This window comes from Vanessa tameamea, chromosome 10 (assembly GCF_037043105.1).
Source record: "Vanessa tameamea isolate UH-Manoa-2023 chromosome 10, ilVanTame1 primary haplotype, whole genome shotgun sequence".
Taxonomy (NCBI): Eukaryota; Metazoa; Arthropoda; class Insecta; order Lepidoptera; family Nymphalidae; genus Vanessa; species Vanessa tameamea.
The window spans coordinates 7,826,651-7,852,267 of record NC_087318.1 but is presented as its reverse complement, the minus strand read 5'-3'; the positions used below and the strand labels follow the sequence as shown (position 1 = coordinate 7,852,267).

Here is a 25,617-nt window from a genome sequence, read left to right as displayed (position 1 = left end):
ACATTGACCATATCTCCTTTAAAGAACAATACCCGAGACTGTATAGATGTTTGGCAAATTCGATAAGTCGTATAACAAGCAAACCATAAGTAGCAATATTTCTAAATGCCTAGAGAACTTAAATTTATTATTATTTTTAAATCTAATAACAATAATGACATTTAGGTGGCGTTATGTTTTAAATAGGACTGAGGTATATTATACTGATTTTAATATATCATAATGCGGTTATCGTTGCGCATTCAAGATGGCAGTCTTAGAAGGATCCCGCTATAAAATTAAATATAAAACTCAGTACATACCTGTTGCAACGGTAAGCCCCTTATTAAGCGCAACACGCGCCCGAAATGTGAATATCATAAAGTTACATGAAAATCGTATTTTTTATAATAATGTACACATAATATATTCTAGGAAAATCTTTTTGTGATGGCTTTTACGCGTACCAAGAAATGTATCAGAGGTCGTTCGAAAAACTGAAAATTATACAAGGGTTACAATAAATTTCTAATTTCACTAACTTTTTAGCACTAATGAATGTTAAATGTTCTTATATTATAATCAATTTATATTTATTGTACACGAATGAGGCAGAATCTGGAATTGTCATTTGCGCAGTAATCAGAACTCTAAATCATTTCCTTTGGACAAATAGCAACTATACTAACAATATTATCTCGCTATCTTAAGTAGAAATACAAACAAATACAGAGAAAGTCGTGTGGAATCGACTGGGAGACGTCCCAGCAAACAATACGTCAGAGCGCGGGACGCGATGATAATGCAATTATATACAAGTAATCTGTAGTCGTACTAAACCCGTGGCTGTGCGCACTCGTAATTCAGACATGCGTGGAAGCACTGCCGGGCTCGCCGACACTCTCACGAGTGGTTCGCGTGCGCACACCGCACTCTTAGAGTTCGCAGACGTACTCTTCGCAAGTGTAGTCGTAGCACCCGCCGTCGTTACCTACTGGAAGTCGACATGGTCCCTCATGGATTTGTATGTTTTGACAGAGGATCCCGTAAGTAGCGCGGCGGTGTGCGCCGGATTCGGTCTGTGCTTAGATTTGCTTTTCTGCGTGTTCCAAGCGCAGTTGGGCAAGTACTTACGGCCCGATAGGAGCAGATTGACTTATTATGTCCTGTCGCGGATTTACACATGTGTGGCGGGTATCGCGTGTGTTGGTGGTTGGAGGGGCGTTTGGAATCTCCTGAATGAGTGTACCGGAGATAGCGCGAGGACTCTGTTGTCAACGACGGTGGCCGCTACGCTGTCACTTGCGGCGTTAAGAACCTTAAGGAACATATGCGCGGCGCCCTTCGCCGTCGCGGTTGATTCTCCCCAAGATTATTTTGACATACCGACTATGTTCAGGACGGTTTGTATATCTATTATAATAAATATTAGTTTTAGTGGTATCCTACCCTTCATTCTCTTCCCTTCATTTATTTAATGAGATTGTAAATTAAAATTATATGAAAATAATAATTAGTTTATTTCGGTTGACAAAATGAGACAAAATCTTTCTCATATCAAACCAAACCCATGAAATTTTTGCACATGGTTTGTAACTAAGCAAAAGCTTTGATAAGAGATATCACACGATTATATAAAGCTTAAATTATAAAAAACGTACGAGTTGAAATACGATGTCAGTCAGACTGTACTGAATATCAAATAAACTACGATACCTAAAACATATTAACCAGTATTATCGGTTATAATATTTATATTAAAATTAATTGTAATACGGCCCCGTTATTTATATTTTAACAAATCCAATTAAATCTCCACGTTCTATGGCGTGTGAGTACATGTGCCGATTTTTGTATTTAATAAGTACAATTATGATTGATGAATGATGACTAAATTCGATTTTCAAGAAATCTTAAGTAATATAATGCAGATGACACGGATTTCTCGGTAGCACCCCGGAGTTTCGAAGTTGACAGTGCGTATACGCCTGTGTCACGAAAAACACTCTTACCTATCTGTCTCCGGTGGGGTCGGATTACCATCTTAACAAATAATGAGACCACACTCGCGCACTATAAAATGAATTTGCCGGTGGCGAGTCTCCCTTAGAATGATCAAAACTTATCAAGCGAAGAACATAACGATTATTCAAGTTTTTTTAGTTCTAAAGTACTACTGACGGATAGTTTGCTCAAGTTCCCGTTCTATATTTCTGGGTTCCAGCCATGAATACAACGACACTTTACGGCTCATTTCGTCTCCACTTATCTTCTAACTTTCGCTTGAAACATGCACAAATTGAAAAATTGACAGATTAAATTCTTAAAGCTATATACATAACTATTACAACTGAATTATATGTAGAGATATGATTATATTTTTTTATAATTAACTAATAATATATATAATATACTTAGGTGATAAAATTACGATTCAATTATTTTTACAGTACTGTTTTATTTTTAGATTACAATACCACTTTTCAGTAAGCTTTTCACAGTTATTATAGGCTTAACGCAAGTTTTGATGGTCAGATCGGATGAGCAAATAGTCTACTTAAGGTAAGTGGTCACCATCGCCCATAGACAATGGCGCTGTAAGAAATATTAACCATTCCTTCGCACTGTCGTGCGAGTTATATGTAGATCTGACAAGATCTCATGTAAAGATAAGCTTTTAACTCTACACGCCCTAACTATAGTCGAAATATGTGGCTTGGCCATTTCGCTACATTCACATAGCCGTAGTAAGTAACGAAACGGCCAAGCCCAAGAGTTTTGTTTATCTGATATAATCCAATCCCAAGTTAAAGATTAAAAAAAACGACGAAGCGCTTCGGGAAAATGGAGGTAGTGCCCTTGCGCTTCCCTTGACTCGTCTTGGCGGGGGCACTACCGTGCCGCCAAATTTTGGATCGTCAATATTACTACTGTACCATCGTTTCGACAAGAAATGATAAGAATGTCGCGTATTAACTTATTTATAATTACGGAGAAAAAGAAGGAAAATGTTGTCAGGACGCCTTCATGTTTCGGTTGTAATTTTGCCATTTGTAAACTAAACTCTCCATCAGAGGAAACGATGATTCAGCAGCAGGAAGTAAACGAGCTTATACTTGATTGCTTCAAGCAAACAACAGATTCGAACTCAAAAACTCAATCAGATCTAGATAGAATTTATTTGCAAGGTAGTAAGAGTTCGCTATTTATAGTAATTACAATATGATAATAATAATAAATGCAAGGATTTCTATAAGTTTTATTATGATTGTACATCGCTCTGTCGCTATGTCAGTCCTCGCTTTAATCGATAGCGCTATGGAAGTGTCGTTTTTTAGTAATTTTTACTATTAATAAAAATGTATATTATTAATATACATTTTTTTTTATGAAAGTGATCCGTAATGTGAAAAATGGAGAGTTACAGTGCTGACTAAAATATGATTACCAAAATTTATTAGTGAAACGTAATTCAAATTAAAATATTTTGATAATTAATAATAACAACTTATGTATTTTCGATACGACGGTACAATAACGAGATAAAAGAAACTCAGTACCAACATTCTTCTACCATACTAAAATGTTAAAAGCAATGTAATGCACAACGATTCTATATAAATCAGATTTTTTTTTTTAATGCACGACATGATGTAATTGCTAATTCCATGCATTTTTATAAAATACTTATCTTGATTTTATTTTGATATAAATTATAATATTGAACTGATCATCAATTATCTTAAACTATGATTACGCCTAGATTTATTTATGTTTTATGTCAAGATTAGATTATCTCTTAAAATATTAATCTGGAAATGTCATGTTTTCATATAAACACAATAACATATCAACTTTATCAGCAGAATAAACACACAGAATTAAAAAAGATCATACGCACGCAAACCCGGTAGCAAGTCGTGATTTTATTTTATCTAGGAAACATAATAACTTTGTGAACGCTAACATTATTATCTTTGTTCGCCCATTGGTATGACAGAACTTTTGTAGAACTTTGCTTTTAAATCTATATACTTGTATGTAAGGTCTATTCCAATCGAAAAAGGAATAAAGATAAACAAATCTTAGATTTACGTATGCCACGCTATCTACTAATAGTTTAACTGTATTGTGCACTACTAACACTTATTGACTAATATATATTTATTTATAATACAACACTGTTCCACTAAACTATTAATATCTACTTAAATTATACTTTAAAAGTTCCGATAACAGTTTCGTCGACGTTTAAAACACCATATTGAATATCAGGTTTAATAAAAATCTAAACCAATTATAAAGTTTCAATTCAATTTCAAAGATTGCTAATTTGACTTTTGTCCTCATGTGGTTGGAATAGACTATATGTATATTTTACTTCATTGGCAGGGTCGATTATCACCACTTATATTATATTATATTCTATTGCCAAACAGATACAATACAAAGTATTGATGTGTTCCGTTTTGAATGGTTAGTGAGCCCTTACCAATATCTGGCCCAGGCCACCTTTTTTTTTCTCGCTGGAAAAACGCGTTACCCGAATTTAACAAAGAACTAATTATACGGAGTGGAAGTAAGTTACTGACTGGTTTGAGAACAGCTGTATAAAAAAAAACAAATGAAAAGTGCGAACCTACTACGACATCCGTTGTTCTTTGTCGTGTTTTAATAAAAATATTTAATAACTTTAAATAATGTGTGATCAGTGGTGAAGGTGTTTTAACACAACGAGAGTTTGAGAAAATACTTACTGTTTTCGAGATAAACACGTTTATCGCGAAACAAGTATGTAGGTATTGTTTTTTCACTGCAGACGTTAAAAATTTAATATGAAAAAAAAGAAGAATTCTTTCAGTAGTTTCATAGAAATGGGAATGGTTAATGGGACTGCCCGCAGTCACATCTCCTCTTCTTTCTGTTAATATTGACAAGCTGATAAGACAAGCTGCACTGATACAGAGAAAAGCCATAAACGCTGTCGAAACTCTACAGGAACAAGCAATAATCGATGAAAGTCTGCTGACAATTGAAATGCAATCAAACAGCCACCCAAGCGCATATTTTATGACGGTCCCGGAGGTTCTGGAAAATCCTTTGTGTAATAATGACTCATCAATCTTCTTACAGGATCGGGTGATACGTGTCTGGCTGTTGTGTGGACTGGTATCGCTTGTTTATTCCTTGTGGCCACACAGTTCACAACCGATTCTGTTTTCCATTGAACTTGACTGATGAGTCATAGTCTGGCATTACATATACCAGTGTCGTTGGTAACATGTTCAGGGCATATAAGCTGATCATATGGGACGAAGCGCCAATGGCATCAGCAGCCTCTCTAATGGCAGTTGATCGATTACTGCGTTTTATCACCGTCGCTAATCATGTGCCATTTGGTGGCAAAGTCGTCTTAATTGAAGCTGATTTTCGTCAGGTTCCATAGGATTCCATTTCACAGTCTTCCATAGGACTTCCAACTCAGGACTTCCATCTCAGAACTTACGATTGAAAAATTGGTTCAATTGCCATACTGCTTCGCAACTTGATCGTGATGCCTGATTGACGGACCCGATTGCAAGTTGTCTGGATGAGAGATAACCGTCTTGTTCTTGAAGTATTCTTGAAGTACTGGCTCAGCTAAAGGCGAACAAGTGTTATTGCTCCGCATCTATCTCACACTTTCAAACACAACGTTCTCTTTCCTTGTGAAGCGTTACCAAGTCCCAGCCAAGTTGGCATTTGCAACGTCGATTAACAAGAGCTAAGAACAAAATTTGGACAAAGTCGGCCTTTATTTTATCGAGCCACCTCTTTTCAAATGGTCAACTATACATTGCAATGTCTCGAGTCCGTTCTGAAAAATCACTTAAGATACTGATTGATAACAACTCGCAGCATGGTGTCATTAAAGATTCACCAGAATCCATTCACCAGAAACACGATGATGTTACAATAGGAACAATGCCCACAGTTCATTGCATTAACCATTTATTAAAAAAAAAATATATATTTTTCAACTTACAATGTTATAGTTGTAAATTGTGGAAGTTTATTCTAAACAAAATTAAATTTAATTGGTATCGACAAATTCCAATTCTAACTGAACTATTCGACGTTAAAAATTTAGTTAAATAATGTTTCATAAATTTGACGCTAAATGTCATCTACATTTGCACAATCTATATATATACATATACTTGTAGTTTACAATGAAATGAAATCAAAACAAAATCTCTCATAGGTTTTAAAACCCTTTAAAATCCTCTGTTGAATAAACGCGAATTTTTGCGGGCGACCCATTAGTTTATGTTTAATTACTAACAATAAAACGTATCTATGTTTAAATTATTATTAAATGGCTTCACTTTAGGCTTAAAATTATTCATTTATATATTTATTTTATAGTTATTATGGCTAGGTGACATTTAAATATATATTTATATATCCGCCTTTATTTAACTATAATAAATATAATATATCGATCCAATTATATTATTATAAATAATACTAATACCTATTATAAATTTCCACTAAATATCCTGAAATACAAAAATTTGGAAAAATGCAAAGATATATTTTATATCTATAAAAAAAAATATTTCGTCTTTATATGGAATTGTATAATTATAAAGAAATCCCATATTCAAAATATCTATAGTAGAAATAGCGGCTTAACGAAGTGTATGTACCCATTCGATCCTCATTCCTTGGTCTATTGTCGCATCCAATACTGGCATACATAGAACTTTGACATATGTATATAATGACATGACAATATAATCCCGTTTAACCAGGGTCGGGTTATCCAGAGAGCGGCTTAACAGTGCGCTTCTGCGCCTCCCATAAATTCGAACGGTGAGCAAGCCACAGTCCAACCGACTGCTTACTGACTAATAAAATGAGTCATATTATAGAAAAGAACCAACGAAGAAGGCAAAAACAAACTAAATTAACTAATTATATCTAAAAAAAACGAGAGAGCTTTATATGTTACGTGTATTATGTAGTATTTGTTAATAAAAAGTCGTGATACTTTATTCGGATTAACCGTGGTTTCAGTCACCCGTGGACTGGGGTTGTACTGCAATGTCGCAAATAGATAATTAGTACATAAGTACTTTATCTGAGAAAAGTTTCCCGATAAAAAAATGACCGCATTGACACTTTTCATTTAATATTTCTTTTGTCATAAAATACGAATATGAATGTATATATTAGCTGTATTGCGAACAAATTTAACTATAAGTAACTAATCGCTAAGTAATATATCTTAACTAAAAAATAATATATGGTTCATGTTTACAGATAGATCGATAGATATATTATATAGTCATGCAAATTATTTTAATAAATGAAGAAATTTTCGAATAAAATAATAACTTAGTTCATGTTTCTTTTAGAATATTATTATTATTCATTTAATTTAAATTAATAATAAGGACAAAAATCATCTTAATTGAACACAAAGTAGGTACTTTAACTAATGTAAAAATCATAATTACGATCCATAATTGTAATTATATCTCCTAAATAAAAACCGTGAAAAATATATAATTCTTATTAACATTATGACAGGAACACAATTGGATTAATTTATTTACTATTAATACAGATTTTGTAATACAAAAGTTTTTGAAATTCCATTCCGTCAAATATCGTATTTTTTAAATATAATAGACAACTAGTTTATTGCGTTTGATAACAGATATCGCCCGCTCTTATTTTGATCAAAGATGCGCTACATCAAATTAATGCTATAAATCATTGATTTGATTTTGGTGGGGATCAGATAACAAAATTCCTTTACAATCAGTTTTTCTGCAATTTTTTCAGTATCGTTTCACACAACGCCAAAAGCAGACCAGTAACTAATACCTCACAGTGAGAAAATTATAATTTGTTAAAGAATTATTTTCGCTAGTCACAAAAAAGAAAACGAAAAATATATCTCATAAAGGTATGAAACAATAATCTCAGCTGTGTATATTTATGGAATTCATTTACCACTTCGTCCTTGAATATAATAATAGGAAAATGAAATTTGGTGCACGCTTGACTCTCGGGGAATTAACACACATTCCCTGACATCGACCACACCTAGAAGCTATAAAATACTTAAAAGCGATACTGCCAGAAATAATACTCCACTAAACGTAAAAACAGCGACAATTTTGTGACAGACAATTGTCCCCGCGCAAAAATGCTAGAAAACAGCATCATTGATATGCAGTCGCTCACTGAGCCCAGAGCCGAAGCTATCTTGGAGATTGTCGATATCCTGTTTACAATACTCGTCGCTGGACCCCTCGTTATAATATATTGGAAGGCGACATGGGTACTGGTTGATATCTATATATACCCTGAAGATAGTCTATTGAGTGCCGCTTGCTCTGCCGCTTTCGGCATCATGTTCGGCCTGACGCTTTGTGCCCTGCAAGCTCCATTGAACAAAATTTTAACACCTGATCTAGGAAGAATTAAATATTTTTTCTTTTCAAGATTATATACGATATTCGCTGGAGTAGTGAATGTTACCGCTTGCAGAGGAGTGTGGAATCTTCATGAGATCTTTATCCAAGACACGGTGGGAGTGTTAATATCAACAATAGTGGCCACATTGTGTATAGGGTTAATGAGAAGTCTGAGAAATCTCGACTCTGCGCCTTTATCTTTGACGGTGGATTCAGACGAAGATTATTTTGAATCTCCAACATTTTATAGAACGGTATGTTTGAAACTTATTTTATTCATTTTTTATCATCATTTAACAATATTTAATCATGATATAAAAAAATAATTATACTAATTGTCGAAATTGTATTATTTTATAACAACAGCCTGTTAAATGTTTCACTGTTGGCCAAATGCATCAGCTTCTCTCAAGGAGAAGGCTTTATCATCGAAAAAATATAAAAAACCAATACAAATTGACTATAATAAAGAAGAAATTTGTATTTATTTTATAATAATACTCTTTTTTTAATTAATTACTAAACAAGTTTTCATAATGTTGTGTAATATTGTAAACAGGAGATCTGTGACGCAAGTAGAAGAAATTGGATGAGTTGACAAATTTAATTATTAATCTATTAATATATTTAAGTATAACTACTTATTTATAAAATAACTATTTCTTCACCTAGTTTTGTTTCTGACAAAACTCTTTACAGCGCATAAAGCAGGACATAATTTTAAACTATATAAGAATACTCAGCTAGTATTGCGGCTTTACCCGCGTGAAAATAGCGTTACCTTAGGGATGGAGTTTCGTAAAACCCGTTCTTAGCTGCTACACACCCTATAGGAAATCTACCTGCCAAATTTCAAGTTTGTACGTGTTAGTTAAAACAACACGTCAACAATAAATATTATTATCAACAATAAACCAAAGTACGTACAATGCGGCGTACATTACAAATAAACTCTAGAACAAACGATCGATTTCGTAAAACCCGTTCTTAGCTGCTACACACCCTATAGGAATTCTACCTGCCAAATTTCAAGTTTGTACGTGTTAGTTAAAGCAACACGTCAACAATAAATATTATTATCAACGATAAACCAAAGTACGTACAATGCGGCGTACATTACAAATAAACTCTAGAACAAACGATCGCGATGCAAACAAAAATTAACAATAAAACTTGCTTCTTATGTATTTACTGCAAAGAACTTAGTGGTTAGTTATTCATAAATAAACCTCAAATTATCAAAACAAGTAGGTAGTTTGATAAAGCAATATATTCACAACAAGCACAAGTTACTAGTCAAAACTAAATTTCTGTTTGTTACAGTAGTGCGTGATACAAGTACTGGAATACAGTACTTACACTACTTCATATTTCTAGGTATAAGTTTTTATTCTTGTTTCTTGTAATTAGAAAGGTATACTTAAAAAAACAATAAATACATCGATTTATCTAATCGTATTTCGAAAAAACGAAATGCTGTATTAGAAAAAATAATATCGATTGATTCATAAAAAAAAATCTCAATTGTGAGCTTATGTGTTTAACGTATACAAACTACATTCCATGGATACGGTAGGCGTTATAAATTTCTATATACTTTTGTCTCAAAAAAAAGTTTATAAAATCATTATATAGGTGTCCCAGAAATCAACGTCAAGCCGGCAATGGGCGATAGGCCTGTATGTAACATCAATATGTATATATTATTATTTAGCTTTTAATGCTGAAGAAAGATTTCAAATTACGAAATGTAAGTATTACCGTAATCAAAGTTAATTTACCGATTTAATTACTGAAAATTATCAAGGACAATAATTATAAAAAAAAATTTAATTACACTATAAAAAAAAACTTTTTATCTTTTAAAATATTGCACATTGCACATTTTTTGATCGTGTAATGAAGATGTACAGAGTGCGCATAATATAATGTTAAGTATAAGTGCGCATAACATTACATTATTACAAATTATTTAGCTAGACAATTTTTTTATCAGTCGTTAATGACCGGTAGATAAAGAATCTTTCAAATACTAAAATAAGCTGCCTCGTTTATTATTATTTATCTGTAAGGTATTTTTTGAGCCAATTTAATAATCGTATTTGTGTGTGCATTATAGGTTATAATAATATATGTTCAATAAGGCTTTCTGTATAAGTTGAAAACTATCGCATACAATGATTCCATTTTGCTTTGCGGTAAAAAAAAATTACATTTGAGTCATTTTTCGAGACAAAAATATTATAAAATATAAAACTAAAAATTAATTTATAATTTTGATGAAGTTTAATAGAATCAGCTTAAAGCGTCGGTAAATAGTTACATTTGATTTATATTGATTTTTTTATTTTTCGGTACGTGTTACAGGAAAAATTAAAAAAGGTTAATATCAAATTTCTCCAAAAAAATAACAAACAAATATCTATAAAACCTCCTGTTTTTTTATATTATAAGCTTTTTTATAATCAGTCACAAGATATTTTTATTTACATAGGAATATTACGTACCACAATACTAATAAGTCTAAGATTTCCGCGCGGCAAATTTGTTCGGTAAAACCCAATCAAACAAAGTCAAAGTCAAACGTGTACCTCTTAATATACTACTTCTTTCACAGGAATGTTACTGTCTGTCTGTCTTTGATATTGTAGTTCATTATCTAGTTGTTTTGATAATATTCGAATGTTTCCAATGCTTTGTCTAAATCCAGATTGTTTGACAAATAAGAGCACATGATGACCTTTGCAATTATATGTATATCAATACATGGATTTACTGATAAGGGTCGGGAAATTACCTACGATTATATTAATCGCCACGCCAAATTCGAAACGTAATCTTTTCCGCCACTTTTATTAAATCACGATTTACTACAAGAAATATCATAATCAGTCATTATAAATATCCAGGAATATTTTGTTATTGTGACTTAAATAGATAGTGGTTAGGTCTGGTATAATTTTGTAGAAAATAGTTTTGTTTTTATATTCGAATCTTCTAAATATATTTGTTCTACTTATAAATGGTGCTTTATTGGTGGTGATTTAAATATTTTGATCCTTCTACATTATTGAAAGGATTAAAAATTTGGCAATCTAATTTTGTTGCCGAAGAATTTACATCAAATCAATTGGCACCCTTAGTAAAAATATACCCGCAAAAATGTTTGATTTTTAACAGTATTGATTATTAATTTGTCCTGAAATCACATCGTACATCTCCTTATCATAGATAAAAACAACATATTTATAATTTTAATACAAGATATAAATCAAAACGTCGATAATTATAGTTGGAATAAGAAATGTAACGTATTTTAAAATAACTGTAACATATATTTTTGAAAAGGATATGACGTCATTTACAAAGATAACCCATTAAGATGAATATATTTTATTTCCAAAGGAAAAACATACTGAATTAATCCACTTTATTAACATCACCTTATGACATCTCTCAGTCTCGATTAATATATATATGTCATCTAATTTATTTGTCAGTGCTTGCCTCGGTAACTAGACCAACGATCAGCCTATACAGCCTTAAAACCCAAGATATGAACCCCGATTAAAGTCAATAAAAAGTTATTAGATTTGAATGTTGGACTGAAAGTTGGCAATTGTCACGATCTCGTGCTTGGAAAAGCACGTATAGTCGTTAGTGCTTGAGCTTTTTCTGCTGGTGTCAGAATTGACATCGCAACAGATTATGAGAATGAGGTAATAGGAAGTGCATCTGAATTTGCACTCACACTTGTGCACTTTAAAACATATTATAGGGAAATTCCCTTGAGAATGGCGATTAATTCCGGAGGACATAATCTATCTGTATGAGTAATTGTATAAAAATTATTTGACTATAAAAATAATATAATCATATAATAAACATCAATCACTGTAATATTGCTTCCGCTTATCTGTGTATAAGCCAGATTGTTGAAAATACAACACCTCTTCAGATTCGTGTATTCGCTATCTGTGGTTCAAACGAAAATCGAAGATTATGTGTTATCTGTCTGTAATGATAAGCACTTTCAGAATGATATAATACAAATCAATAGTTACTGATTAGGGTGTTTTATTATTTATTATATCATTACTTAATGGGAAAAAACAATTGATATGTGAATTCAAAAGAAAAATAAAAATATACACTTTTTTTAAACATTTTAACATATTAAAATACTCTTTTTAAATATATTATAGCACGTTTTAAAATTAATATATCTATATTACTTGATTTCTCAGTTTTGTGTAAATATTGTTATCAATATTTACACAAAACTGAGAAATCAAGTAATCGTCATCTTATGATGAACATGATTAATAACATGAACTAAAAATAAAAAACATTGCTCAGAGAACAATACAACTTATCTATACACGTGCCACCGTATACAGGACTACCTTTTCGTTTATATAACAATTAAATATTGATTAATAATAACAACATTCGCCCAGAGATGCTAATGTAAGACGGCTGTTTTGGAAAATTGCCAGCTAACCCAAAACCATGGCTTTCTTTTATTTTTCAATAATGTCTTACCCTACCGTATCTCGAATACGGATAGTCTAGACTATAAGATATTTTCTTGATATATATAATTAAAGCGTCCGTGTGTTCGCAATTCATCTCCTCTCACTGGACATGACATATATAAAAAAAATATATTGACACTCATGTAATTATCTGCAAGGCTCTATACTCGTATAGCTTGTATAGCTATACTCGTAGTTTTCTGGGCAGTGTGCTTTTTTTATTTTTTTTTATTAAAAAATAATAATAATAAAATTAGGTTCCTTTCTGATAATCCGAAAATTTGGCTTAGCAGCAAATCGAACAACATTACTACAAAAAAGCTCAAATTAGATGTGAAACTGCTGCAAGGTGCTACTGCTACTGCTATTCTCAGAATAGAAACAGATTCAAATGTTTTTGTTGTGTTAGAAATACTGGAATAATCTACATAGAAGGTTTTAAAGTGACCTTACTCAAGTGGCTCCGGACGGTAACGATGTCATTTATTGGCTTAAGATTTACGGTTATAACGTGGTTATAACCGTTATAAGTTATCTCAATCATGAGTTAAAACACGTTTAAATTTATTAAAATTTTAAATTAGTACAGAAAATTATTTATAAATAGTAAAAACATTTACTTTTGTTAAAAAACGAAATAAGAAATGAAATTCTTAACTCGAATCAAATCAAGTCAAAATATTTTTATTTTAAAGCACTTTTACATATACTTTGAATTGAATTCCTTAATTATTATGTACACCGTTAAGAATACGGATGCTACTGAGAAGAACCGGATAAAACTTAACTAAAAAAGTAAAGATAATTTATGTTTCAAAATATAATTGTATTCATTTCTTACAACTAGTTATTTTATATTTATTTATCAGATGTAGTATGATATTGTTGATGTTAAGTGGTCACCACCGCCCATAGACTTGAACACTATTAGAAATATCAACCATCCCTTACTTCGCCGATGCGCCACCAACCTATGTACCTTGTGCCTGTAGTTACACAGGCTCAGAGGCAGTTCAAGTAACTGGTTTAACTGTTTCATATTATCCTTAGCTCAAATACACAGTTACAGTACACATTGATACAAAATGGAAATTTAATAACGATTACTCCGAATTAATGGTACCCTCTATAAATATATATTAAAATATCTTAAGACCAAAACAAGTTTATTTATCACTGATATCACGGACAAGTTTATTTTTTCATTTTTTATTATCAATTACTTAAATAGTTCCTGAAATAGTGTATTATTTTATGATAATTTAATAAAAATACTGAAATAAATAAGACGAGACTTAAATTATAGAATAATATATCAATTGTTGTTACAGAGTAGCAGAGAAACTGCACTTTACATTCTGGACTGCGTGTTCTCGGTGACGGTGGTGGGCTCACTCGTAGTTTTTGTGTGGCGAGGTTCTTGGGCACTGCTGGACATCTTCCTCTACCCTGACGACCAGGTCAAGTCCTTCTGGACATCACTTGTAAGTAACTTGCAATTATATACATTTCGATGCATTATTATACTAATTATACATATATTTAATTAATTATAATGTTATATACTCATTATATATTTAATTAATTATAATTTTATATGACTACTTAGAATTAAGATTATTATAGGTAAATTGTTAGAATAAAAAGAAACGCTGTTAAACTAAACTCATTTTTAAATATATAAAATTCTGAGTTTACACAAAAACAACCAGATCAAATTTAGCTTCAAAATGTCTTGACACAATTTCTGATAGGTTCAATAATAATTTTGCTTATCAGTTAATATTATTAGCGGCATAAATTGGCAAAAGTTTTTGGCATACAAATATTTTCATGGTAATTCCCTTTCGCACCGATAGATATTATCTAATGCTAAGATCATGTTATTTTTCCGCATATAGGTCATACGTCGTCATTGAGTCAGTGACCACTTACGTGCAGCAATTGGATCTTCCTCCCAACCGTTCCCCGATGTACTACCATCGCGATAATAACTTTGTAACTTTGAATATATAAGGTCAATAGTGTTTTCAATGATGACTGCGGTTTACTTGTTTATTTTAATAATATTTCGGTTGAATATGAAGTGAATATAGTGACAAGCATTCCTCAAACAGTTTTGCTTATGAAATTTAGCATAATAGAATATTATTTAATCTCCCCATGTTGTCTTTAATTAGGTCCATCAATTGTAAGTTCGATTTATTAACGTCCAATTTCTCGAAATTTTACTATCAAATATCTCAGTTGTCATCTCGCAGAAAATGCGCTTCACGTTCTTAATTTCAATATAGTCTATGACTATCTTATTTACCTTAACAAGTTAGAAACAATGGAATATTAAACTTTGCAAATAAATTTCTTAGTGTGTCTACGTTGTAACTCACAAGCTGCCTTCGAATTTCGAATATATTGGTAAAATACTTTAAGCTATGCATTAATAATTAGGAAATTGCCATTAACTACAAAAAATAATTTCTTTAATATAAGAATTTCGTAATATAGTTTTTGATTATTTTATTTTAATTTAAAAAAATCACAACTACGTGAACTTTAATCTGCCACTCAAACGTTCCTACTTCTAAAAAGAGTTACATAAATGATTTTTTATAAGTATGCAGATAAATATTAATATTCAGTCAACGCTCAATCTGAAATAAAATAAAACAGCTAAAAATTTTTAATCTTACTAAAAAACTAGATTGAAATAATTTACGCCCGTAGTCAATGTTTATAATACTTAGTACGAAATACGAATTAAATTATATACTAATATAATACCCATCCATCGAATATAATATGTATCGTATCCATTTATACTTGTTATCCAAAGAAATGTCAGATAAATATTCTGATAGACTAAATTAGGTTATACCTAAGTATAAGAGGTATTTTACATGAGATAGGAAGCTATAGACACATAAACTGTACTGTTAAAAAACCTCGCTGTGAAATGATAGTGACTAGTATCACGTTCAATACCAAGCCGTGACATTGACGCTAAGTGGGATAAACGAGTCAGACAGAAATACATCGCCTCATTAGTAAGCCTGCCTAATAGGGTAAATACACTAGACCTTATTAGTGTGCATTCTGAACTCAACGAGATAATCTCACATTATTTTTAGATTTATGATCTCACTTTTAGGACTTCGGACCTTCTTTAAAAAAACTCTTAGGTTATGACTTGGTGTTTTGGCAGTTTTAGAATGGATGGGACATAAAAGATAATTTTCTATAATATACGGAATTAAAGATTTGCGAGTCCAATTTACTAGGAATTTAATGAAATAAACCATTGTTATCTTAATAAAATAAAATTTTTATTGTTCTTATATATCGCCGTAGAATTAAAAAATCTCAACTAAAAGAAAATATATAAATATATATATAAGTATATTAGTATATAAGAAAATATATAAGTATATATACAGTATTAAACATAATTGCAAATTTAATTGATGATATACTAGTAGTTGAGAAACTTATACTTTTTAAAAAATATTTATATTTATGCGTTAAAATTATAAGAATGTTTGTAGACTAATCAATTATGTACAAAGAATTGTTGATTGAAAAATATTTGAATATTATAACGAGTTATTAATTTATTAACAATTTTCATATAATTATTCCGAGACGTTTGTCAATTTAACGATTATGTTATTATATGATTCGTAACAAAAGATAATACAATAAAATATTATAGAACTCAGCACTGGAATATTATTTATTTTAAGCATATAATCGATTATAGCGTAAAGTTATATCTTAAAATTATAGACGGATCAATATGACGTAAACATTACTCATTTCAAATCGATAAGGTACAAAGATAAATGATACAAACATGCATACATACAGATAATATATCTAGATATTTATATTATACATACGAACGACGTTTATTTTTCGCACGGCATTCATAAAAATAAATTTTCCTTTTTATAATTATAAAATTAGTTTAAATTAATTTATAAAATTAACGTTCTTTTCTATAGACATATACACATAGATTATAATTCTTATATTGAATAATGACGAACAAATGGTCTATCTGATGGCAAGTGGCAACTCTCCTTTATATGAATAATTTCCCCTCTTATCTCAAAGACTTAATATGACTTAATGTGATATCATAAATAACCGATTGAGATTTATGCGTAATTTAAAATTTTCTTTTTCGATGTGTTCTTCTCGTTCTTTTTCCGAATATTTTTCAAGCATTCTAGGCTAGATTTTGCAATGGTTTTCCGCCTGATATCCAAAACTTTCTATCACTTCTTTTTTCAAGTCACCTGCGAGAAAGCATCTGCAAAATAATGCAACCACCCAGAACGTTTATCGGGGCGACATTTATACTTAAAAAACATAACATAACATAATCAGCCTGTAAATTTCCCACTGCTGGGCTAAGGCCTCCTCTCCCGTTGAGGAGAAGGTATGGAGCATATTCCACCATTTATACTTATTTTACATATATATAATTATACTTTTTTTTTTATTTATAAAATACTGTCAACACAGTTAAATAGGGAGAAATTATTATTTTTCATGAATAACATATCTACTTAAAACGATTTCATTTTAAACAAGCACAAAAGGTGGAGATACCCTAAATAACTATTATTTGTTATTTATAAAGTTCAACGAACTGTATATTTGTGATTGCATTTTATTGATAATATTATTATTTATCCGTGGTAATTCTTCCGATACAATTATTATTAGTTACGTATTATGATTCAGCAAAATTAGTGAAAAAATCACATGGATACTATAAACAAATCCAAATCATACTACTACTATATAAATTGAAGTGATACGATTACTTGAAACGATCACTTCAATCTTTTTGGACTGCCATATAATGGAAGATATTTTTTGATTAACTCGTAAATAGTCGCCAAATGAAATATTTAACCTGGGCCTCATTTCTCCAAACAAATTGACAGTATCTCGCAATCGTTTCGAATTGTAATCGTTGCCGTTCAACCTCGCATCTATTCTACACAAGCGATCAGCTGCGCTTCGGTCAAAGTTGGATCGGAATATAATCTGGATCGTATCCTCGATATAAATAAGTAGAGTTTGTCCTCAGTTACCATTAAACTGAAGTTTATTTTTATATTCTAATAGTAGAAGTGAGATCGGAACAGAATCGGTAACGTATCGTTACCATTATAATTTAGTAGGATTGTTCCCCAGAAATTTTACTTTCTTTTTACTAAATCTTTTACAAGTAAACATATCAATCGGTAAATTCTTTAAAAAAAAAGTTTGAACTCGTAAAACATGATAGTTTTCATTGATAAAATATAATGTGATTTAATCAACGTCCAGTCGTCCATCCAAAAAATACACATTTCTTATATTTATAAGATTTGTCGGTATGAAATGAAAAACACTTTACCTATTGCGTTCTGAAACTATGTATAATCACTGAACAAACAATTCTCGTAGCACCATCTACGTTGTGCCGGAATGATTACAGTACGTATTTCCATCTGATTACAAAGAGTGTATTAACCTAGTTAACCACACGTATGTTATCATGTTATGCTATATTATGAATTATTTTATGTGACTATTTGAAGTCAACAATAATTAATTATTTTCATTTCATAAACACATACTTTTTGTTCCATAATCTAAATGGGAGACATTGTAAGTTTTTGCAAATTTACGTTTCCTCATTGCTAATTAGGTAAAAACTTTTTGTATTACTGGCCTTAGTTATGACTATTTCTTTCAATTAAATATTGGATGGAAACGAACAACTAATTAAATTTTAGTCAACAGTACTTAAATATCTTGTAATCTATAAATAATATCTGCCCGGTTGTTTCCATTGCTCATCAAATAAAACATAATAAAATTTATTTACACTTATTTATTTACTTTACACAATATTTATTTACTAAACTATCGTCACTAAGCCAGTGCTATTAAAGTTTTAAGATATTATTGCTCAGTATTCATCCGTATGCCGGATAGCAAATAATGATAAGGGTTTAATTAGTTTACCAAAGAATTATTCGAGGCGCCGCTTCATAGTGTCGTCGATGTTTATGTTTTATATATGTAATAATGTTATAAAAATCTTTGCGGCTGCATGTCGGTTGCCTCGAGACATATATTTGATTTAAAGATAACACCATTCGTACGTACTTTTATTTTACTTTTAAACTGTTTGAATAACATATTAAACTAAATAATTAGTAATACCACCAAAGCTGAGACCAGCGTCAAACCCTCGAGACCATGCAGTGAATGCTTTCCTAGAGATCCGGGCTATTATGACGGCCACCCGTGAGGTCCACTTAGCCACCTGCAAAAAAATCATGCAGACCTACCGACGCGGTAACGAAAAGCTGCTAGAGGTGGAGCTTGAAGAAGCCGAGACGGCCATATACAACAACGACACATCCCAAGTTATCAAAGGGAAAAAGTCGGGGCGGTACATGGCTGCTTAGAGCGCTGCAAAAGGATTCGTGGGCCTGGTTGAAGATGAGGGGCGAAAAGACGCATTCCCTAGGTTCTTCACACCAACAGGAGACCCAGTGGTAGTAGTGGCCAGATGCACGAGAGTAATGCTAGACGACAGGATACTCGCGATGGTAAAGTCCATCTCAGAAGGTCCGGGGGTCGACGCACCGCTCGTGGGTTGGGAACTGCCACAGATATCATGGATAAACGGGGTACCAGGATGCGGAAAGACGACTCACATTGTCAGGAATTTCGATGAGGACAGAGAAATGGTAGTCACCTCCACAATCGAAGCCGCCAAAGACCTGAAAGAACAACTTACACACCGATTTGGCGAAAAAGCTAAATCAAGGGTACGAACTATGGCATCTGTGCTAGTGAACGGGTTCAACGAAACCATAAAATGTAACTGTCTTACGGTCGACGAAGCCCTCATGAACCACTTCGGAGCCATAGTAATGGCGGCACAGCTGTCCGGAGCTAGCGAGGTGGACAGAGAAAATCTGTTCGAAATGAGGTAATGCCGACCAAGCCTGACAACAAACATCACCCGTGAGTTATCCTGTACGCACCGAAACCCCCTGGACGTCGCATACGCCATTAGCGAGGTCTACCGTAACATCTACTCTGCAAGCCCCATCGTCCACTCCCTCAAAATGGAGAGATTCACTGACGCCAACATACCATCCGACCAAACCAAAACCCTATATCTGGCCCATACGCAGGAGGAAAAGAAACTCCTGATGGACCAGGGATACGGAAAAGGTGAAGGGTCAAGCGTCATGACCATCCATGAATCCCAGGGACCTACGGCGACGTTATCATAGTCCAGTCGAAGAATGTGAGGCTCCGTATACACGAAAGTGTTCCTCACGCAGTTGTGGCAATCACTAGACACACTAACACCTGTGTCTATTACACGGACGATGGTAGCGACGCTATCGGCAGATTCATCGGCCGAGCGGCGGGTGTTTCAGAAAAGACCACCCTAGAGCACAGCCTTAAGTCGTCTATACATAAACGCGACATCAGAGTCGCCGAGGCTGTGCTCTCTCTGATCGAGCACGGAGCAGGGCCCGCTGGATTGCAGTAATTAGGATTAAAAAATAAAAAATAAAATCACCATATACAGTATTTTTATATATTATACATTATCATATATTATTTATTATGGACTATTTTCTATATTATTATAAACTGAAAAAAAAAAAAAAAAATGTCAGTGTGGGGCACGTCTTCCAAGAAGACGACAAACTCGAAGTCCAGCGAAGATCTGCTGATGTTCAGTAAAAATTCAAACGCATTCCTGTTAAACGCATATGTAATAACGCCACAATTTATAAAAATAAAATGTAAAAAAAGGCACGGGCAACTGTGAGCCCGTGGATGTTGTAAAAAAAAATCTAAATAACTCATAAAATTATATAATATATATAATAAAATTTTACCCCATCTTAAAACCTATTTTGTTCAGATTTAATAAATTTACATAGGTATATTATAATCATTTCGATATATAGTGCAATATTAGTGTCGACCGTAAGCAAAGCTCCTGTTAAACGCATTCATCAACCGAGTAAAAAATTTTGAAAAATCAAAATTGAAAATCTTAACTTAACAAAGAAAATTTACACATTCTTATGACCGTCAAAATGCTACCACGTTTTCGGAAAGAATAATCTCAGACAGTCGGAAGAACCCGCGAAAAAAATTCAGCACAAAACGGGATTTTTGTTTATAAATACGAAAATAGATAATATACAATCACAAAGAAATGGGAAATCTCTAACCATTTATATCAACTCCTGAACTCATTTGTTTGAGCGGTTTCGTTAATGCAGTAGAGACGTAGCTTCCTGACGGGTGTTTCACGTTAAACACAATGTAAGCTCTTAGATTAGTCACAAAATATCTCTAAAACAACTTGCGACTCTTCCCAGGCCACAAAAATATTTTGAATTAGCTTAACACATTAGTTGTCAAGCGAATGGTTTGTTGTGTAGCAATTTGTGATTATCGAAACGTAGTAACTGTAATAAAAAAATGATAAAGTATAATATTGCTATGAGTTGGTAGTGAAGAGATAGATCTATAATTTAATAACTAGTATGATTTAAAGTAACTTTACGAAAATTTCATTCGGAAACACGCCACTAATAAAACCATTATTAAGTATAGTTTTAAAAATAATTGTTGTAATTGCAACCTATATTAGGTTTTAATTACAACAATTATTAAACTAACTACCTTATAAATAACTCCTCCGGGACCGACTGTTTTCTTAATGTCTTATGATTTAAACTTAGTTTATTTTAACATTGATATTGTTGAATTCAAAGCAGACATTATACATTCTTTGACAAGTTTCTTTAGTAAGGATTGACGACGGTCGAAAAAGAAATGACTGATGTGGTAGTCGAAATTGGAATGTCAGCTTTTCAAAATCATTTTGAATATCCCGACTGAAGTTTTTATTCTTTTATCAATAAGATGAACAAATATCGTCTAACTAGCTGCACCTACGGCTTTGCCCGCATCAACAACACGTCACTCCAATTTTATCCTTTAGAAAAAAAATAATCTACCCTTCAATCAGTTGAATAGTATTGTAGAAACAACCAACAGTTTTGGCAAACTTTTACCTTGAATTTTTTTAATGTTATTATTAATCTTCAACAGGTGGTGGGATACGCGATAGTTGTGGTGACGTTCGCTACCCAAGTGCCCATGCGATGGGCAGTGGGTAAACTACAAGGCGCGCCTAGGTTGCTGGTTGCTGATCTTTATCATCTGGTGTCGTTTTTGGCTACAGTTAATGTGTGGCGAGCCGTTTGGGGCCTGATGGATGTATATTTCTTCCCAGGTGATTAGTCTTACACTTCGATAAAATTTACGTTTAAAATTATTCATTAATACACTTTTAACGTTTACGGTGACAATTATATATTGAACTTTGTAAATAAACAAATATAGTTTTGCCTTTTTCTTCCTTCGATAATTTTTCTTAATTATAGTAATAATTTGGATATCGCAATTTCGGGATTTCCCAACATTGAATATTTCGCAACATTGAATATCAAGATAATTTAATTGCCAATAAAATTTGAAAAGATAATGCATATAACTATTTAACAATAATATTAGAATGTCTAATTAGAACAACATTAATCTCAGTATCTGTAATGTAGACATACTCACTAGCACTAAGATTATTAATATAAATGACACTTTCATTTACCCATAGATACGCCCAAGCTAAGCAACTGGTGCTCACACATCATCAGCCTGTCATTGTTGATTCTTCTCAACTGCTCGAACTCTATCCTAGTGAGAGGAGTCTACATCGACGCTGAGGAGCCCGCAGGTGACTGTGTCGTATTCCCGTGCCACTACCTAAGGTTATTCTTCCACAAGGAGAGAATCAAGAAGAGACAAAAAGGGTCCCTTACAGCAGCGCCTACTTCTGCTACCAAAAAAATAGAAGAAGCCAGCGTACCTTTACAAACTCCAGAGGAGAAAGTCTAATAATACTCCTTTACCAGAAGGATATTTTCCGAATTGCATTTTTGACTACACTGTACATAATGTTTTATTTATCGATTAACAATCCTGTACTATAAATAAGAATGTTACCTATGTATATATATATAAACATGAGTATTAAAACCCTTCACTTAAGTGACAAATAAAACATAATTGATTCTTAACTAAGTATGAAAATATTTTTAAAGAAAAGTTATATTTATATAGAATATTTTTCTTCATACATATTTTTAAAAACAAATAATGCTAGTAATGTACTTGTAATTTTTCCGCCAGTGAGTCGTTGTGGTTTTATAACGCTACCTTTCTATTCCTTACTAATAGCTTTATTATGAACTTTGATATTTATTTTATTTTATTTTAAATAACATTATTATTTTTTATATATCATGAAATAACTGTTAGCTAGCTAAAAGTTCTTATTTTGCTATTGTTTCTTGTTAGGTTAGGTTAGTTAAATTAAATTCCATTTAAATTAAAACATTAAATAAAAATTATGATGTTTGGTTAAAACGGAGTAAAATAAATATAATAACATAATGTCTTTAAAAAATAAAACTGGATGTTTTAAGCAAAATATGTTTCTGTACAGATGAACACTATTAAAAAAAAGTGATAATTAACAAATTTATTTTTAACGCTTATTATTCATTTATTTTTCCTTTAATATTAATTATTAGAAAATGTTTTTCTCTACACATCTTTGTTAAATATAGTTTAGATGTATTAATGCGCAAATGGTGTAAATATTTTTGTAATTTTGAATTAAGTGTAAGTTTTGTAAATGTAAATTACTTAATTGTAATAAATATATTGTTGCTATTTTAGCGTGTCTTCAATATTTTAAAGTAATGTTATACTTTCTAAAATTCACAATTACATAAAATTATTTCAATTTTATTTTTTAAATATAATTTGATTTAAGATAAAAAGACATTTAGCATTTTAAAAAATAAATTAGCAGGCATTGCCAGTTAAAATATTTTTTTCTATTTATAAAGAATGTACACACAACTATATATATATATATATATATATATTTTAAATAGAGTTATTATATATGTAGATTTGCATTGAATGGTTAATTATATATTAAATATATAAATATATTATATCAAGAAACTTTGACAAGTTTTTACAATTTAAAACCTAACTAGATTTTGTTGTATGTATGTACGTTCATTGTAAGACAAACGATTTTAATAAAACCAATTTTGCTTGTTGTTGTTAAACGAGATTTTTTTTCGTTGTTTATTTTAATTTAAATCCTGTATATTCTATTTCTTACAACCCATAAAGTGAAAAAAAGTTAAATCTTTGAATGATATCCTTTTATACTTATTAGTTTATTTATAATTATGTTAATAAGCGTAATTAATAAAATACAGTCTAAAAATCGAATTAATTACTGTTGAAAACGTGACAAAATATAAAGCTAGCAATAATTTGTCATTATATTTACTCCGATGGTCTGATATACTTAGATATTGAATCTGAATCCGTTTTTATTTTACAAAAGAGAGCAATTTTGAAGCTAGAGGGGAGACTAGCGGGATGTTTTTAATAAAGTAAGAATATTCCCTGTTGCGTCAAAATATATTTACAATATATATAGTCACAGAAACATTGATGACTTTCATAAAATTAGTGATTATCATTGTATGTACACGAGACGTAAAAATAAGCTTATATACCCAAGTTTTCGACTCCACAAAGTCAATAAATCCTTCTTGGGGAGAGGTATCCGTTTCAATAATAAAATTCCTCAGATATTTTGAACTTTGCCAGTATTTTGACTAGCATATTCGTTATCAATGTGTTGAAATACGTATGTAAAATATAACATTCGTTTATACATATATAAAATTCAAATCAATCGAAAGTATGAGCTAAACGGAAGTTTATCCCAGTTCACCATTGAATTGGATTCCAGTTATATAAGATATGAAACCCCAGTTATCTTTTAAGTATTGACACATTTTCCATGCTCATTTATAAAAATATCTTGGCTTATCTTGTAGGCTACGAACATTAGTAACATTAGTTCTGTAAAACAAATTGTTACTTCAATATTATTTAAAAAGCATTTTAAATTGAAATATTTTTAATTAAATTTAAGAAATATGGTAAAAGAGATTTTTTTACAACGAATGCTACACCTAAATCTTAAGTATTAGATTTATGACAAAATAAATTCAAGCTTGATTATAATTTTACAACGAATATATTTCTTTCAATCCCTCGCAATCATCTAATTATTTCTCGTGACAGCTCTATCTTTAAAAAAAAAGAAATATTATAATAAATGATAATATGAAATATACGTATGCCAGTCTTAAATATTATGCCAAATAAAATAATTAATAAAATATTAACAAATTGTTAAACAATTAATTAAAACAATAATTTAATATTAAAATAAATAATTTCGGTTACAATAATTATATGTAATAATAATGTGATATAATTAATGATGACATCCTATGACACAGCACCGTGTTGTAGGCTAGAGTTATTCCCTAAAACTTTATATAGCATTATTCTGTCATAAGATTATTTCGCAATATATATTATAAAAATTATATTATAAAAAA

The 25,617-nt window shown here is 31.4% G+C and overlaps 1 protein-coding gene across 2 annotated transcripts; it reads left to right on the top strand.

Annotated features, from left to right (window-relative positions):
* The first annotated feature begins 797 nt into the window (after nucleotides 1–797).
* LOC113392221 (uncharacterized) lies at nucleotides 798–23,487 on the top strand. 2 transcript variants are annotated; one of them, XM_026628521.2, is made up of 4 exons: nucleotides 798–1,382; nucleotides 14,323–14,475; nucleotides 22,160–22,343; nucleotides 22,725–23,487. In XM_026628521.2, the coding sequence occupies exons 1-4, from the start codon at nucleotides 849–851 to the stop codon at nucleotides 23,003–23,005; spliced, it is 1,152 nt and encodes a 383-aa protein (XP_026484306.2). In that variant the 5' UTR covers nucleotides 798–848; the 3' UTR covers nucleotides 23,006–23,487. The 2 variants fall into 2 exon arrangements, with proteins under 2 accessions (XP_026484306.2, XP_026484317.2); XM_026628532.2 differs by lacking the exon at nucleotides 798–1,382 and adding an exon at nucleotides 7,977–8,707.
* The last annotated feature ends 2,130 nt before the right edge of the window (nucleotides 23,488–25,617 follow it).